We start from the raw sequence: 19796 nt of genomic DNA on the forward strand, positions 1-19796 counted from the left end.
TGAAGGCAAATGATTTGCTAATTGTTTCAGACCGAACACCTGCCTTAAAATAGGTTTTAAATTTTTGCCTTTTATTTTTTAAATAATAATAAAAATAAAATTATAAAAATCCAAGCAAAAATCAATGGCACAACACTTTCTTAAGTGTGCGCTTCCACTAGTATAAACTCCCTGATAAGATAGAAAAAGTAGTTCCATGTAAAGTGCTATCCACTGAATTAAATTAAATCTACGGGGGGGGGGGGAAAAAGAGACAAATATACAGTTCTATATGTTGTTATATACAATAATATTAAAACACAAAGGAAACTGCAAAATCACTTAAAATTAGATGTCTCTGAGAGGTAATTTACAGTTATGATTCATGTCCTCATCTTTACACCATTGCTTGACTAAATATTCCATAGCTTTCTACCTTCTTCCTGTAGAATTGCTGCCTCTCACTCCAGCACCGCAGACCAGCAAAGAAAAAAATGCAGTAGTGGGTGCATTTATGTCCTGTATGAAGTTATCACCTACATCTCACTCCAGCACCACAATGGAATTAATTGCAGGAAAAACCTGACTGCACAGGGCCCTTTCTGCAAGGGCTGCAATATGGTAGAAGATAACCAAAATAAAAACCCCAGCTCTAAAGGAACCTGGGAAGTTAAAGACAAGAACATGCTAAGAGCACTTCCTTAGTCTAACTCTAGCTTTAAATGCTGGAACATTACTTTTTGTTTGAAAACCTCAGGTAGAGTTGGTTTCAAGACACCTTCAATACAAATTCTCCTCCAGCAGTATATTAAACTTTTTGCTCATACAAAAACCAGCAGAAAAGCATCTTAGTATGCTCAGCTGCTGCTGACAATCGGCAACCTGGTTTCCTTAGCAACAAACAAGTCTGAGAAAATCAAGGGGCTGACAATGAAGTGGAATGGAACGGCATGATAAAGGGAAAAAGCGGCTCTCATGTACGCTGCCTTATGTGCCCAGATTCCTCAGCTGATCCTCGGAGTTTTCATCTTGTCAGTAGCACCAATCTATACATTATAAGGCATGAGAAGCTGAATCAATACACCTAGATAGCAGCCAGCATTAATAACCAACCTTTGCCTCCTCTGACTATACTGATGAGACAATCTCAAACTATTTTCCATACTGCATTTATTTTTCCCTCTTTGTAATACTGCAAAAGGAGACAAGTCAAAAAGAAAAAAAAAAATCAGCTGTTTAATATCTGTGCCTTATCATCACATAGGTGCTAATTAGATTTACTAGCATTCATTTCAGCTTGGTAAACTATTTAGGGAATAGCTTCCTTTAAAGCTCAAGTTCAAAGAAATTTGATATGTCTCCATGAATTATTAACCCTGTTCTTTGTAAACAGAAATACCACTAAAAGATTTAAATTCAACTCACAGACAATGGCTAAATAATATACTAAGTGATACTAATTTTGTGACAGTAAGACAGAATTCAACTTACTCTATGTGCCTGTATCATACTTTTGATATATACATTTACCACATACCGGGCATACATGCATTTGTGTCTTACAACATATTAAAGCCAGCCTGTTTCAGTTAAGCAGAATGAAAGGAGTGGTCTACATTTTCATGGAGAAAAAAATTCCCCAAACTATTTCACATTCCAAAAGAGATTTCATTGTTGTTAATAAACAGTCCTCCTTTGAAAGAAAATTCAAAGTTTCTTTTTAGGGACTTAAATTTTATGGGTCAATGGCTGGGTTTATGCTTTTTAGGTTCTTTTTGTAATAAAACCAAACAAAATGTAAGGTGAATCTTGAGGATTCACTAATTGATAACTCTCCAATACCAAAATCAAATCACTGATTAGCAACTACTCAATTTTCTCACCTGTAACACAACAGCTTCCCAGAGTCATGGTATATAGACTATTTATCTCTGTATTTGTTAAATAAAACAGTTAAAGACAACCACAGCAAGCAACTGCTTAAGCTTTTCCCTGAGACTGGGACAAACAAAACTGTTGTTCACAAAGAGATTTTCCTGTATTAGATTTAGCCCAAGTTTAATTATTTTATTAATGCATCAGCATACTAGGAATATTAAAACTATTTCTTTAAATTTTGAAGAGAATCTCATTCTTACTTAACCAAGCCAATTATTCCATCCCTACATTCAGTCAATGACACAAATTAACATTTGCAAGCACTGAGCCTCAGAACAGTCTTTGAAAAAACCTTTTAAACATGCTACAATTCAATGCCTAATTAACCAATCACATTTATACACAACTTCCATGACCAAAAGATCAGCAGAACACCCTCAGGTTAATGTCAGTGACCATCAGATCTTTAAAGCTGGTTCTTTTATGAGTAACTCTGCAGTACTTCAGAGTTGTATCGTTCCTGGTTTTCTATAGTCATTGATGCTGCAAACAAAAGCAATCTCAGCACCAACCACCTCAGAGGCCTTGTGAAAAACAAACTCTTTGCTTAACTCTCTAAGTACAAGGGTGTCACATTCCTGTCAGAATCACAGTAAAGCTGCTATATGCAAATAACTTGGATACAAATCTTATGGTCAGGTTCAATACCAAAGAAGAATTAAACTATGATTTATGGTTCAGAACTTTATGGTTCAGAAATTTATGGCAGTTTCAATCTGACAAGTCATCACAGAAGACCTCACATGATAAGCACTTTGCTCAAGTTCCCCACATATGTTGAAACCTCACAAGTAAATCTCTCAGCCTACAACCAATCCCAACTATCACCAAGTACACAGCAACAAGCAACATGAAAAATACTCACATATAGAAAGAACTTTGTCCAGTCTCCCCTGAAGTGCTTCACTTCTTATTTCTGCTACATAGAGCCCAGCACTTTCAAACAGGCAGCCATTTTCCTAGAGAAAAAGCAATCAACCATGGAACTTCTGATACTTCATATTTTTAAACATTTCCTTCCCAAAGCTAGCTGTTGAGAACACAGAGGTGCTCTACACAAGTCTATATGGCAGCCAAACGAGTTGCTGCTGATCAGATTTGTTTTTAGCATTGAACTCAACTGCAACAGACAAAGTTATGAAAGGCAGAAAGACTGGGACACTTATATTTGGTCTCCAATTCTCAATTCTTTAGTGAGTAAAAAAAACTATTCACCAGAAACAAAAAGAGACTATTCATTCATTTGTTTTCCACTTCAGGAAACAAAAAGCTGCTAGGTCTGGAGCAAAATACTTTGGTTAGCTCTGAAGAAGAAAAAGTAAAGCAGCAGGAGGAAGACATGATAAACAAGCTATCAGTGCAATAACTGTTTGAAAAATATTCTAAGTATTCGTAACAGGTTTCATCATAACAGGTTCATGTTTGGAGCACTACTGGTATCTAAAGCCCTCACAGAGAACATAATATAAGAAGCCATGTAATAGCCATTTTTACAGATTTTACATATAAACTCACCTTCAGCTGGGCATGGGCAGTTTCAGTATCAGCAAAGTTTTTAAAAACATAGTCTGTATAGGTTTCTGCATCAAGGTCCACTCCCAATGTGTGCATCACTTTGAGAACTTCAAAGATACCTATCAAGGCAAAATTAATAAGGCTAAGCCTTTAGAAAAATGAAAACTTGATAATAAACATGTAAAAATAAATGTTGCTTTACAAAAAAAGGCTCAATTTCCCTCCTTGAAATTGCCATGAAAATTCCTGCATTTCTATTTTAGGTATTAATAAAATTTTTAACTGTGAAACTTAAAATAAATTCACAAAACTTTGTATTCTGTGCTGTACTATAAAAACCATGAAAGTTCAGTTTGGAAATTGCTATTATACAAAGTTATTTTCTTACACAGCAAATATGAGTTACTCATGTACATATGTATCAAAATGCCCATATTATTGTGCATAATAAACAAATCTGAAATTTGATATAAAGTACATAAACTCAAGATACAAACACATTCTTCAACACATCATACATTCGTCGTTTTGTTTCCAGTATCCAACTCTGATTAGTGTCAGTACTCAGGACTTTCCTCTGGACTTGTTTAAAAGTAGTAACATGTTTGCAATCAAACTGGTTGATTACAACACATCAGCTTCAAACTGGAAACTCAGAAAAAGGAGTCTCCCAATCCCAGTGAAGCTACATTGTAACTTTTACAGGGCTCACATCATGTCACACAATGAGACTGTGTATCACTTCTGCAGAGTCACATTTGAAGACACCAGACACCAATATTAATAGTCCAGCAAGCAGAGTGTAGAGTATATGTCATTCTTTTTAATTGCCTACACTCTTCTGATTTGCAGAAACTTCTTACAGTAACCTTAGCTACCAAACTCTGAACTCCTGTCAAAACCAATACAGGTATAATAATTTTTTGCTGGTCTAAAAAGGATTTGTCAGTTGCTGCAGGACACCAGTACCAAACAGCATATGTTTTTTTCAACTTGCATTTCATACTTATTACTTTAAAAATGTCCAAAGTCCCTGTCTTTGCCCTGGAGTGCCACCTATGGAAAAGTGACACTTCCATGAATATTTTATGCAGTGCACTATGGTGCAAATAATCAAATGTGAATTCCCTTTGAGCACTTGAAAATACATGCAGGCAAGTCACACTAGATTAAAGTCGCATCATCTGTTCAAGTTTGCCTTAAACAAAACTCTGATTTTGGACCAGAATCTGCAAAAATATGAATAAAGAATTAATTACACCAAGTCTTTCTTCATACCTTTCAAATGTTGACAGCTAGTTTCTATTTCATGTTTTCAACATGCAGAAAATACATTAAGTCCTCTCACGCTGAAACCTTTTCAAAAATAACTCTAACATTAAAATTAGTTTGAAGACCAAGAACTAGATCCAACAGTGAATAAGGTGTGGTGCACTCAGGAGGTTTGAGTTCAAGCCTGTATGCAGCAGAGTGCAGAAAACAGGCTTATTAAGCATCCCCACGCCCTGGCAGACAGACTAGGGCACATTTCCTGAGCAGCAAAAGGCAGGTGTGAGAACACCAGCACAACCATACTGCACCAAAGTAATTGCATAGCCAAAGTAATAACAAACTTAAAATGAAAATATGTGCAGCAGCATTTTTTTAAGGCAGCTGATGTACAATTTGTGGGGGGACAGAAGATTAATGAAACCAACACAGAGTTCTACAGTTTTGCATACATTTTCTACCTCATCAAAAGCAGAACTACTTTACAGTCAAATAAACATCTTCCACAATACTAAGCAATGAAACATTTCCATTTCAGTTAAAAAGATTTGAGCATTATGTACATGGACTTTTATAAGTTCTTTGCTGCTCATAATGGAAAGCACACTGACTTCTTCTCTCCCTCCCAACCAAAAAACAGACTAAAAAAGAAAGGCACAAAAGTGCAGTCATGCTCATGCAGAACACTGGTCTCACAATCTTTTTCGAGATCACTCCCCCAAATATACATGTATATTGATTTAGAAATTATTCACATGTAGAGAACACATTCACATGTATTGTGGGCATTACCAAACATACATGAAAATAGAGAGGCAAAAATAATAAAATGATACAATATTTATTTGCTAACAGTCCACTCACAACCCAATGGATTGCCCTGCACACCCCACTCTGGAGACCACTGATCCAGAAGACTGGGCATGACTAAAACCCCCAGTAAAGTCTTTTGATCATCTCCCCACTCAATTGAGAACAGGCTTTTTGAGGTTTTAGGCTGACATGTGTAAGTAAACAGGAGCTGAGTAAACAAAATTAAATAACTGAGTAGAAAGAGGATAGAAATAGAAAACAAAATGAAGTCAATTCCTTTTTGTCAATACTGGAAACAGCACTCAAACACCACAACGAACAGATTCCAACCTCAAATCAGTATATTGAAGAACAAATATAAGAGATTAACTATGAGGTGGTCATAGTATTTATGTGGTAGAGCAGCTTTGCAAAAACTGCAAAGTGAGGCTTGCATTTCAGTCTACCATTCATCTCCTCAAGTTCTCACAGTTAAGTCATGTCTACTCCCTAAAGCAGTCCCATGAGAACAGAAGGAATTTCTCAGGCAGCTATGTATGGCTCTACATGAGCAAGGAAGATAAATGTGGCTTTAAGCAGTTTTCTGAGGAAACAAAAAACTGAAACTTCAGGTAAAAAAGTAAGCTCACATTCAGGAAAGTATAGCATTTAATGTATTTTTGCTGTGCTGGTAGTTTCAGATCCACTCAGAACATTCTTTGCCAGAAGAGTCTGCATATAAAACAAGATTTCAAGCAGTAACTTTGTGAAATCACCACCCTTATTCCCTTTGGACCCAGACTCTTATTTTCCAAAGTAAAAACTGAATTACCATTCACTAACCATGGGTTTTGTATGTAACAGTAGTTTATACAATAGTTCAACAACAGTAGAACCCAAAAGCAAAATACACACTTGTAAGAAGAGTTTTTAAAAATAGCATGATCATTCAAAGGCAAAGGGGAGCTATAAAATATTCAGGAATAAGCCTAAGTTGGACATTTCTGCTTACTTACACTAGGCCCTCTAGACTTTAGTGCATAATCTGATACAAAATGACTCTCAGTGCCAATAACAGTTTCAGATCCACTGCATATTGATCTTCTAAACTGGGCAAGCACTTTTCATTCCTAAAAGTCTAATAAATACTAAGAAAATAAGTATTTCTCAACTCATGTAACAGATGCACATAAAGGCAATGCCCCACCTGAAATTATCTGCCTGTGTAAAATGACTGAAAAGAACTGTTTGCTATTTCAGAGTGGTTAAGGTGTATTTTAAAATGGCCTTATTTAGTTTCATACCTCCTAGCCACCACTTCACTGCTACTCTTCTTTCAAACACAATTCCCTAATACAGAAATTACAGAATTTTCTTTGTTATCCAGTGTCAGATTTTGCTGTAATAAACATTAGAGAAACGTGTAATTAAACACTGCTATTTGTTATTTAATTGATTGGGTCACACTATATGTACTGATCCAGATGTTTGTACACTGCAGTTCTAGATAACTTGTTGCTTTTATTCTGTTCATTCTAATTACTTAGTCCAGTCTACATTCTATCATATTTTTAATAGTTTTTCCACCAAGTTCTCTTCCATTACCAGCCTTGCCTACAGCAAGACACAAAACTACACATATTAGGCTGGGCATTACTACCTTGTTGAGAAATTAATTACCTTATTTTTGGTATGAGATGTGATACTGTGTCTATACTCCTGTTCACATCATTTTTTGCTCCTAGAAAGCATCATTCTATTAATTTACTACCTGCTGTCATCCTTAGACTCGCACTGCAGCATGACTGTTTGCTCTATTATTTCTATGAAACAATTCCAAGGTGGATGAGGTTTTTTCCCCCTATTTACCTTTCTTCAAGTGTACTGGCTGTATTTTTACATAGTGGAACTTATTTATTCTTTTTTTTTTATCCTTAACTCGGAAAAAATTGAATGCAAGCTTACATAAGAGAAGAAGACAACTTGTTTCACCATTCAAGAAGAATGGTTACACTGGTTCCTCACTACAGAAGCAACTGAGCAGGGATTTCTTACCTAATATATTTAAAGAATTGAAAACTCACTGACTTGTGTAGGTATGTACTGTGCTTCCACTTGACAATATCAACTTGGATAGTGAGCACCAGGCTACAAACTGAGTTCGCAAATTCACAGCGTTATCTTACAGCCACACAGAAGTACATGTATGCAATGCCATTGCAGACAGAAAAACAAAGGCTCTACAGAAAATGGCTAAAAATGCTGGAATTGAGGGATCCTTCATCACTTCTCTTCTCAATTTGCTTACATGACCTCCAGCAGCAACTACAGTTGCCAAAGCACAGTTGATTTCTACAGCAGGGAGTCCAAATTAAGGCAAACTCTGATCTTGACAAAGACCAAAAGAAGTATGAAAACCTAAGTTTCTCTTGATGCTCAACTATTGCTTTAATTTTGGGAGCCAAGTCTAAATCTAAAAATACTTCCAACATCTCCCAGAATTGTGTCAGTGAGGTGAATTTTTTCATGGAGTAAAAGAAAGCAGCTTTCTTCAGTAGGCAGCAACCGCACAAGGAAGTATGGTACTGATTTATTTCCATTTACTTATTTTTGGCAACATTGTGTTTCAAGTAAGTCACAAAGGACCCAACTAAAACAACATTGCCAGACTTTTAAAATATCATAGAACTTTCAAGGATTTGAAAACCTGGGAGAAGATAAACCTGGGCAGTAGCCTAGCAGGAACAGAGCCTAAGGAGTTAATAAAAACTGAATATTGTTTTCACAAAGGCTTTTTGAAAAAGACTTGAGACATTTTTATAGCCAGAAACAATTAGGGAATACTTGTTTCAGCATTTCTTCCAAACTGGAATGTGACTGTATATTTAAGATAAAATTGCGATATGGAAGAGTCTGCTAAAAGCACTTTTTTTTTGTTTGTGCATTTTGTTTGTCACCCAGTGTCACACTAACAACTCTGCATCTCATTCTAAAGCACATTATACTGTGAGATAAGATGAAAAAGACAGTTTTTTGTTTCCCCAAGGGGGAAGTACTTCTGTTAAAAGCATCTTTTTACAATACCGTTCTTTCTGAATTACCAATAACGCAAACCAAAGAATTAGATACTGTACTATAAAATTTAATATTTTTTCAATTCTTATTCATATCCTGTAGACATCCCCATGTGTAACAGGGGAAAGTATGCTAAATGCTTCAACCTACTTAAGAATCCCAAAGATTGAGCATTTTTGTCCTTCAATCAGTATGCTGTCAGGTCAGGCTCACACATTCAGCAATGTAAGTTCTCCTGCAGTTTTTATGATTCTAAAAAAAATCACATTTGGTTCATCTGGCAAATAGTAAGAAGCTGGCTTGAATAAAGGACTGGGTTTGCAGTCCAAGAGAGCTATAATAACATAACTTTACTTTTAAATTCTTCACTTGGAGTGCAGTTTCTTCAATAGCAAACTGTAAATAGTAATGAGCAACACAGAGTATGCTGGAATGCACAAAGAATTTGAAGAGTTAAAAAGATAACCAAACACTCTCTCACATCTTTCTATGTCAAGTGAGATTTGAAATTTGCAGAACTGTATCACAATCAAGCAAGAAAGGAGGTTTTAAAAAAAGTCTTTCTGAAGGAAAAATTGTTTGAAATGAGGACATACAGCAAAGGCTTTGTTAAATTTCTGATGAATCTCATAGCAGTAGGATTTGTGCTTAAGGTATGCAATAATGCCACAGGAGCATTTTTCAGACAACTCACCTTTAAGATTATTCTCTTTCTGGTATGCAACTAGCAGTGGCCAGCAATAGTGAGGTCTGAGTGGCAAGCCTTCCTCCTTCATCATCTTCATCACATCAATGGCCAAGGCTGAAAACATTAGCCAAATAATTAAACAGTGACCAGGTACTGTAAATGAGCACAGGCAGAATAACTAACAAGCAGAGTACCTGATCTGTTGGCCTCCAAAGCGCAACGCAAGATAAATGGTAACGGCGCCGAGTGCATCTTTGCTTCTTTTAACTCCTCACAGAACTGCTTCAGCTTGCTCATAGGCTGCAAACAATTTCAAAAATTAATTTAAGGTATTTATCAATTTCTCAAACTGCTAAGAATGTCAGATTCTTCTAATGTTTAGAAAATGGATATTACATAAGCAAAACAGGATTCCTTTGTGAATTTCAATTTACTATACAAGTTGATACAGAATAATAAAACGTTTCTTTTGCTCTTGAAGAACTGTGCAACAACTCATCATTTGCAATCTTCACAGCTGCATTAAACTAAATAAATATACTGTTATTATTAGATTAAGAAAAAAAGTATTACTATTCTGCTTACCAGATTTCTGTTTACACAATGTTGCAAGAAGAAGCTACCTTGGTCCATATCTTCACGTGATAAATGACTTAAAGACTTCAAGATGCTGAAGCTGATATCTTCAAAGCCATGAGTTATCAGAGTCAAACACAGGTTCATTACATCTAGCAAGTGAAAAACAGACAACAACAATATTAATACATTAATAAAGTGCACAAAACTTTTTCACCCTAAGCTACTGAAATTAGTGAGAGCTAGAAAAGTAAAGGTTTTACAAGTACCATTAACATACTTTTAAATAAGATTCACAATCCAAATCTGAGACTACCTTTTCCAGAATTATTTATACTTATCAATGAAATTCACTTTTCTCATAAGAAGACTAGGCCAAAAATTACAGAAGTATCACCCCCGCAGCATGACAGAAGGATAAGGAAAAAATAAACTAATTCCTAGACACATCAAAAAAAAAAAAGCATGAAGTATAATTAATAGTTATCGATCAGATTAAACATACTGGGATCCACAAGCAACTTTAAAGGTAGGCAATAAAAAACTGTATTCAGTATTTACTATCCCTTTTTTTATGGCAGTCTTGAAGAGCTCTCACAACAGGAATCTTAACAGCAGTGTTAAGAAAGGACTCCACCCTTGCTGCCTTCTTATAAAAATTCATGTTAGAATTTTTTTTAATGATAGATTAATTTTGCAAATTATTAAAGCTGTTTCATATTTAGAATTTATGAAATACAATCTAAACCACACAAGCACACAAATTTATCCACAAACTAATGGCAAAAATGTTCCTTTCCCTCAGTATTCAAGAGAAAATTGCAAAATTACCTATTTTTGGAAAAAGAAGGAAAAAACCAGCAACAACAAAACCAAACAAAAAACCAAAAATATGAAAAAAAGGAAAAAAGTGTTCTCTCTCCACCCTGCTGCGGGAACCAAGGACATACCTGGAATTATTTCCTTTTCAAATCTTATACGTCCTTTAATATCCTCGATGTGCTGTGGATATCCAGCCTTGGCAAGGCTAAAAATCACCTGCATCAAAATCCTGTCCATAAGGTACCCTTCAGTCTTCTCAACCTGCTCTAGAGTCTGTAAAATCAAAATAAATTTAACTTGAATCAACTCCAAAGTGACTCAAAACAGAATACTTTTTAAATCAAAACAAGCATAAAAACCTGGGTTTTTTCTTTTTTAAAATCCACAGATTTAGATAATGGAACATGGTAGAGAAAAAAAATACGCAAGAAGTATTAAGAAAGACTCAAACACCTTTAGACTGTGAAAAGAAAAAGGGACACCTAAAAGGGATACAGCATATAGTTTCTTTCTAATATCTAATAATATATTAAAACACTAGAGGTATTCTCATTGTGAGATGACTTTCAAAAGAAATTACTTTGTAAAGGGAAGAAGAACAAATCCAACATTTTGTCACTGTTTGGAAGAATATTGGTTGATGAATATTTGTTCAAGTCATAGCAGAAAATTGTTTCCAATATCTTCTTCCTTGATTTGGTCCTCTACATCTGATTAAACTCCTGAAACAACTTAAGAAAACTGGTTTGATCTTTTCTCATTGCTTCATGAGTATTTCTTTGATTTAAAAAAAAAGTGAGAGGACACTTGAAAAAAATCAGCTTCACAAAGGGCTGTAAGGAAGCCTCACCTTACAAATACCTAAGCTGTACTTGTATGAATTCTCAAAAAAAAAATTCATTTTTACTGGAAAGATCCTGTGATTTCAATGGCCAAAGAATGGCTCAATGGGAACAGAATAAGCAAGGTTTACTTTTTTTGTTGTTTTAATAAATAAATACATAGATATCCCACATGTACTGTCTTTAAAAAAAACCCTATATTATTAAATCGCTCACTGACAGATCTGTCTTCCCAGAGTGAAAGATAGATGCCACTATCAAAAGACAAATATTTTTCAGAAATTGTGACATTGCTTTCAGTTAAATCAGCTATTTAATTGCAATAAAAAATTTTTGATAATTACTTCCAAGTAGGAGGAAACCAATTATAAATTTTTATTTCTCCAGTCGGGACAGAAAGCATTCCAAAGTTATATTGAACAAAAGATAAAACAAGTTGCATTTAAATTCAAACTGGCAATACCTTTTTGATGCTATCAGCATCACCCTTTTCAGCATATACATTCAGCAGTGATAAATAGGTGTCTGGACCTGGTTCAACACCAGCCATCCTCATCACTGAAAGGATGTTTTCTGCACTTTTCATATCTCTGAAAGAATTCAAAGCAAGATTCTCAGTAGATTTAATCATAATGATGCTTATTGTGACTACTTCATTTCCTCACTAAATTAATTAGAATTGGAAACAAAGACTGCAACAGGCTTACAGAAACTTATTTTAACTAAGCAAATCCTAAAAGGTTAAAGTGCATATCTTTTTAATAATTGTATTACTTAAAATACTCTTTCAACTTTAACAGATTATAAAGTTCAGAACTAAATGCAGCAAATTTCTTCTCAAACACTACAAAAGTACAGTAATTTATCTTGAAATACAAGATTTTCAGACACAAGAAAAAAATCTACTTCCTTTGTTAAATAGCTTTTTTGCTTCATAAATGTAGAGACAGTCTTCTACACATTATTATTCAAAACCACCACACTATTCTGCAGCATGTAATTTTTTCTGTACAGTAACACTTTGTATTTTAGTAAAGCTAACAGTAAACAAAAGGAATAAAAGGTATTAAACATTACCCCGATCTTGCATGTCCTTTCAAAAGACTACTGAATACTGCCTCAGTGATGGGGAGATCTTTGCTCTTCATAAATCCAAGAATCTTACTGAAAAAAAAAAAAAAATTGTATTTGCCACTTTGGAACATGCAGACACTAAGGTGGGGCTGGGTTCTTTTTATTTTTGTCTTCCTTTTACTTATTTCTCATACCCCTCAATCACACTGTTACAGCTTAACCTTGCTAAAATAGTTAGAGATACCCGGCAAGCCCTGTGTGAGAACAACAACAACCAGAATTATTACTATTTGCTCCTTAGCCCACTTTATTCTCAAATGCCTTTGCCAGTAAGCCTTCATAACCTCAGGCTTTTGCATGATGGCTCTAGCAATGACAAAAACAAGTTATTTTCTGAGCAATGTGATTACAACTTGATTTGAACACACTGCTCTATCACTTATTTTTATTTTGTTTGTGTAGATTTTGGCAGTCTCCAGGAAATTGTTCTTCATTGCTTGGATAAAAATATACTTCTATTAAAATCCTTCTTTGCTTTGCGCAATTTCGATGAATCACACAGAAATCAGTTTTAACATCAGTGGTAAGGAATATGAGAAACAGATTTTGTGGAAATCCCTTTAAACATAAATGCCAAAAGAATACCTTGCTCCTTCAATGTCACCCTCATTGCAATAAGCAGCAATCAACCTTTGGTATGTAACCTGTAGAAAACAAAATGGGGAATTTAATTATTTCCATTCAATAAATGGAGCCTGCTATTAAGAATGAAGATCTTTAAAAGGACACCTACTCGATTGGGCTGCACATTTGCTTCCTCCATCCTGGCCAAGAATTCTGTTGGAGAAAACTTGTGCTCATTCTGAAGATACACTTTAAGCAAAGCATTGTAATGGCTCGTATCATACACAGCACCTAAGGAAATATTTCAACCACAGTCAATGTAGATTCTCTAAATTCAACACAGTTTCATAGCTCTCTCAGGTAATTAATTTCATGTCAATTTTATTCTGTATGAACTTAGGAGACAGTAATTTTATTCACCTTTGAAGCATCAGACATTTATTTAACAGCTCTGGTGTTTATAAAAGGCTAAAACATAATGAGCACAGTAACAGCAATGCTATTCTACAGTCTCTATACAGCTGTATTTATTTAACAGGTTCGGCAATGTTACTACCAAAAAAGCATTTACCTATGCATTATCTATACATAAATGACTCACTCAGAATAAAAATATCATCTGATAAAATTGCTGTAGCACTAGGAATAGTCAGCCCACCAAATATATAGGTAGCATCTAACAGAAAGTAAACTCAATAATAAAAATCAAGCAGAAGTCCAATTTAAGCATGTTTCAAAAAATCTTTAGATTTTAGAATTTTAGATTAACACCCCTAGATGTCACTATAACCCCCAGAATTACAAACAGGTCTCTCACCTGAACAATAAAACCCACTGTTCATTCAGTAGTAAGTGCAACCTGTTATAACCTAACATTTAAATACCATTAAAATAAATTGTGTCTCATTACAAAGAGAGCAACTAAAGCACAGAGCTGTTCTTGCAAGAAGGACTAACAGACACAACGTACCAAGTTCTTTCATCTTGTCCCATATCATATGGGCCAGTTCTGTTCTTTCCGATGACAATACCTCTGGTAAGACAGCACCACAACTTTGTAACAAAAGCAAGGTGTGGTTACTCCCTGGACACCCTGCAAATGGAACAAAACCACAAATTTATTAATAAATGATTATGCATTCAATATCAGAAATAAGATTTGAGACTGATCTACTGAAATATTTAAGCACTTTCTATAAAACAGAATTTTCTCCAAGACTGAAGATTTTAAATGAACAGGATACCCAAATGACTAAACAACAGCACTATTGTGCACTACCTAAAAAGATTCATGACAAAACATGCCATTTAGTACAATAATGAGCTTAGCTGAGCAGAAATTGTCAGAAGACAACTCAAAATTCCTAAACTTAGATTATCTAATACTTTCAACTTCCCAACTCAAGTTCCTGAGATAATTTCGTTGTAACAGGGACATGACTTTCTCATAAATTTCTAAAATGTCAAAATGCTTCATACCAATTCAATATAATTCCACAAGTGGTAGTCAGAGACACTTCCACACATAAACTTCCATTTCCAGTTCTGCCTATGCTTAATACATAACAAATGAGAAAATTTACGCCTAGAGAATAGTGAACTGTAAGATTATCTGCCTTTTCTGACTTCTGTACTAGTCACAGAATGTCAAAAAATTAACTATAAACTCATCTCTTTCTTGTACTTCACTACTATTCCTGAGGCAAAGGCAGAACTGCAGAATCTATCGCAGATGACCCAGTCAGCTGAAGACAATTATTTTCTCTATCCCACCTTTGGATACAAAGAGAGTTTAGATACAAAAATGAGTTTCCTTAGAAAGCAACATGCTGTCAAGTATGATCATCAATTCTTAACTGACCAGCATTTAAATCCCTGCACATAATTACTTCATGCAATGAAAACGACAACACATCTTCAGTTTCATAGTACCTTGAAAGGGAAAAGAAAATCAAAAACTTTTGGCAGTGTGAGGATGGAGAGATGCACAATGAGATCTACTGCAAACAGGTAGATCTTTTCAGGCATTTTTTGTGTTGTAATTAGAAATGGAAAAACAATAAAAACAGGCAGAAATCAATACTAACTTTCCACACTTTTGCTAAACTCATTATTAATAAATAAATATTAATTTATTTATTATTAATAAATAAATTTCATTATTAATAAATAAACAAGGACTAAATTTTTCATATGGTAATATTTGCCATTTATTTTAATAGCACCTTAACTAAATAATTTGTGAAGTTCTATGCTTTTATTTTTAAATATAATTCCAAAGTCAAAGGAATACCCTATAAGCGATTAAGATCTTTTTTTGTTAGTATGACTTAGAAACTGTGAACTAGTCAAGGTTCATGAAGAACTACTTGCAGAGAGGTTCACAGACACAAAGTTCTTGCCAACCCACATTCTCAAATTACAGGTTTACATGGAAAAAACAACAAAGCAGTCAGAACCAGAAAGGATGTCCCAAGCAAAAAAGAAAAAACTACATTCAACAGAAAGAGCATGAATTGAAGGTTCAGCCTTTAAACAGTAAAATGGAACATTTTTAAAAGCACAATGCCAGCTAGATAAGGCGTTATAGTATAGAGTAACACACAGCAAAGTTTAAAACTTAAGCAAAACAATACATGCTGCTGTGACCGTGGTCACAGGGGTTTCAGGATGAGAGAGAGCCGAGAATGTTGATTCCATGATCAGTAGACTTGATTTATTATTTTATTATATATATATTACATTATATCTATACTAAAAGAAACAGAAGGAAAAGTTCTCAGAAGGCCAGCTAAGCTAAGAATAGAAAAGAATGAATAACAAAGGTCTGTGTCTCGGCAGAGAGCGAGAGCAGCTCTGCCGTGAGTGGTCAGTAAATCCAAACATCCACAGGAGACCAATCATGGATCCACCTGTTGGATTCTACAGCAGCAGATAACCATTGTTTACATTTGTGGCTGAAACTTCGCAGCTTCAGCAGGAAAAATCCTAAGAAAGGATTTTAATGAAAAGATGTCTGCGACATGCTGCCATTGATAAATATTGGCAGTAGTACCAAGCAAGTATATTCTTTAAATACCTCCACTGACTCATCCCAACTGGTACCAAACCTCAGCAACTGTGGCAGCTGGTCTGCAAAACACTAATGTGGTCTGCATATTTTAGCCAAAGAGGTATTGAATCTATCAGAATGGACAATGCCTCAGCTATTTGGTTTTCTTTTATTAGAAAAAAAACAAAGCTTTCTTGTCATGAACAGAGCTACCTGGGAACGTGGAAACTTGTGTATCACCTCCACATTTCCCTGTTGTAATTCCATTTAAGACAAATACCATCTTAAGGGCAGCATGGTTCGTTATAGATGCTTTAAAAATATACACTGCAAAGGAGGCACATATGATCCCTGCTCAGAGAGCAAAATACAGTTACATGAGGAAAGTGCATTACCAGATTAAAACTCGACAATAAGCAAGGCAATATAACATACCTTAAAAGTACACCTTTATAAGACTTAAATTCTTAAAGACACAAAAAACCCAAGCTTGAATAAGCTAACATGAGCATTCAAAACAAAATAATATCTCCAAAGCAGTTAAAGTCTGTCCATCAACATATACAGCAGATCAAACAACATTCAAAGACAAAATACAGATCAGAACACTCAATTCATTTCCTTGGTTAGACAGCAGCCTGAAACTCAGCTTAATTGGGTTTTAAGTGGAAGCAACTTACCTGCATTGCTTATATCCTGGAAGATTTTGAGTAGAAGAGTTTTAGGGATGCGGCCAGTTTTTCTGACAGAGTTATCCACTTTATTTAGTGCCCAGTCAAACTGCCAGGTCCGTCTGGTTCGAACTTCTGCGACTGCTTCTTCTTTAACACTTCCTTCCTCTTGAGGTGCAAGTGTGAGGAACCTGATTTGGCTCACAGCATTTCTGCTTGAACAGAAACAAACAAAAAAAAAATAAAGATTACATTTCTGTGAGTCATTTTGGATCTAGACTAGTCACATAATGTCAAAAATATAGTAACGCACTGCTTGCTGATGAACAGTCTCAAAAACATTCCATTTTAAAATAAACAAACAAATATAAGTGATTCGTTTCAGTGTCTTTCTACTTAAGAAGTCAGTCATACATTTTCTCACAGTGACAAGTTTCTCTGAAATTTTCAGTTATTTTCATCCCATGAATTAAATGGTTCAAATAATATTCCCACAAAAATAAAACTTTTAAGTCATCCAAAGTGCTATAAAAGTCTATTGTCCCATTACAGCCACTCCCTAAAGCTCTCAAAAGGTTTTGAAAAATCTCAAGAACAGTCACAGACAGATCTTCCAGAACACAGTAAATCAAGGTAGCAAATCATACCTTCCATGTCAATTAAACTGCTCAAGAACTAATGCAGAGGTCGGTGCGTTAGACAACAATGGCTTGGACACCAACAGGATCATTCCACATTTTACAGAATTGACAATAACCAGCATGAAGTATCCACCCATTCTGCCATGTAAACCAGACATAAACAGCAGATTTGTTTAAACATTTATTTTCTCAAATAGAAATAGACAAAAAGAAGCGTAACAAGAAAGTGATCTTATTTCCAGCAAAGCAATAAAAAAAAAGCTTGCCTTTTATTTTTTTAACAGAACTAGTTAATATACATAAGAATAAAAAAATTGAATATGTGCCACACCAAGGTTATGCACAGCCTGTGCAGGTGAAATTATCATTACACATAAGCATTTCAGGAAGTCTGTTCTCAACTGTGCTTACAACTTCAAAAAATAAACCAGATTATTCTCCTCCAGAATCCTGTACAAAAAAAGGTGCTATTTCCTGGGTGGCAAAAGCAAGATTCAGCAACTTCTAAAATTGCCCTTCCTCATCTCTGGCTCTTCAGACAACTCTTAAGTTAAATTTTTGTAAGCTTTCTAGACTACTTTAAAAAACCCCGAACCTCCAAGGTTTGTACTCCCTGCTGTTCCAGGTGCTCCAGGAGTCTATACCACAGAGTAATGGCTCCACATTTTGTGAAATGGCAGCCCTAAAAGCCAGGAGTGCTGACATTCTCTACAAAACCATTTCCTGTCCCTGCAGCTTTTCCCCAGCTCTATCTGCTGGTTGCTTTCCTACCCAACAGCCATAGTTTAGGGCCCAAGGAGACAAGCCCAGTGGAGGAGAAAAGCTTGCTGGTGGACACTGCGTGTTTCAGAAGCACTGGCAGCAAGCTGCTAAATGGCAGAGATCATCACTGAGGTACAAAATACAGACTGGTGGTTTACCATCTGGTTGCCTCTTGTGAGCAGAAAGTAGCCCAAAAGGCCAACTTCTTCCTTGCTCTTTGAAATCTTGATTTGGTAGCTCAGCAGGCCATAAATTCTAGAAGTAGCCTGAAGCAGAATCTCTTTCCTAATGGAGCCATGACAGCAGTTAAACAGATGATATTTGATTTTAAAAAAATCCTTCAGTAATGAAGAACATCACTATTATTTGACATTAGCTTTTTCAAGAACATGATTTTTACACTGTCCTATCTTCTAAAGTTTCCTCCTGAAGAATATCCCAGAGCCCAGTTAACTACCTACATGGTATTTCACTAGGGAAAGTACAAAGAAGAATTGAAGAAGGGAAGAAAGACTGACAAAAAAGGAGAGCTCCCCTCCTGTAGTGTCAGTTCCATTCCTTGATAGATGCAAGTCCCCACCAATCCCTTTGGGCTAGCTCTCATTTTATTCAGATCCCTCTGTGAGTTTATTTCACTTACTAACTGAGCACAATATCAATTTATCCACTTCTACAAAAAAGTAAAATTACTGTTGCATCAGCTTAGAGAGGAAACAGCTCACCAGGTCCACAACCCACCAGAATTAACATGGAATAAAAAGAAACTGAGAAAGAAAAAGTACCTAAAATCATAGAAATAAAAACAAACAAAAAAGGAAAAGCTCTGAAACACTACCTTTCATGGTAAGCACCTTACCAGATTAACAACAAACTTTTTTGCTGCTACTAGTAATGCCATGTCTCGCTAAAAGTATTCCCAAGGGTGTCATTTTCCCCAGTTCTTTCCCTCCTTTTCCTCCCCTTCTATTTCCTCCTATGACCAGAGGGTACTTCTGGAAAACTGAAATCATTAGACTAATTAGCATAAAATCCAGTAGCACAAGGTAAGAATAACAGTGAGACACTAAGTTTTCACTCCTCCAGGATTTAACAAACAAGTGAGATGCCTAGAACTCAAATAACTCCTTCTAACACATGAATAGCAATACTCAACTTTCAGCTAGCCAGTGGACAGCTAGAAGAATCAAATTGTAATGAATGCAAATTCTTTATCAATTTCTTAAAGATATAAATTAAAAAAGAAAATTGAAAAGCCACTTGAAAGCTTTTCAGAATACTTCCAGAAAGGTTAGAAAAATGCTCTGGAAGCTGTAGCAACACAGGGCTGTATTTGGAACACAGAAATTCATATTTTAACTCCCATTAACAATCAAAGCATGAGTGGACACAAGTCTTATGCTTCAGATTAGAATTGAAATGCTTTTCCCTGTAAAAACCTGCTCATGTTTGAAATATTTTTCAAATTATTGAACAGTA

General features: G+C 35.3%; 1 protein-coding gene across 1 annotated transcript in view; it reads right to left on the reverse strand.

Annotated features, from left to right (window-relative positions):
• Positions 1-19218, reverse strand: part of LRPPRC (leucine rich pentatricopeptide repeat containing) — a 78848-nt gene extending 59630 nt beyond the window's left edge. Inside the window, exons 1-13 of the mRNA XM_054280472.1 lie at positions 19193-19218; positions 16927-17132; positions 14165-14287; positions 13364-13485; positions 13216-13274; positions 12574-12660; positions 11960-12086; positions 10783-10927; positions 9842-9984; positions 9451-9556; positions 9263-9370; positions 3433-3551; positions 2783-2876 (exon numbers count right to left, since the gene is read on the reverse strand). Of these exons, the coding sequence (XP_054136447.1) occupies positions 2783-2876; positions 3433-3551; positions 9263-9370; positions 9451-9556; positions 9842-9984; positions 10783-10927; positions 11960-12086; positions 12574-12660; positions 13216-13274; positions 13364-13485; positions 14165-14287; positions 16927-17132; positions 19193-19218 (1465 nt within the window). The remainder of the gene's footprint in view (positions 1-2782; positions 2877-3432; positions 3552-9262; positions 9371-9450; positions 9557-9841; positions 9985-10782; positions 10928-11959; positions 12087-12573; positions 12661-13215; positions 13275-13363; positions 13486-14164; positions 14288-16926; positions 17133-19192) is intronic.
• Between the last annotated feature and the right edge of the window lie 578 nt (positions 19219-19796).

The sequence above is a fragment of the Melozone crissalis genome, unplaced genomic scaffold (assembly GCF_028551555.1).
Source record: "Melozone crissalis strain CALT ecotype California unplaced genomic scaffold, PUWL_Pcris_2 ptg000027l_1, whole genome shotgun sequence".
Taxonomy (NCBI): Eukaryota; Metazoa; Chordata; class Aves; order Passeriformes; family Passerellidae; genus Melozone; species Melozone crissalis.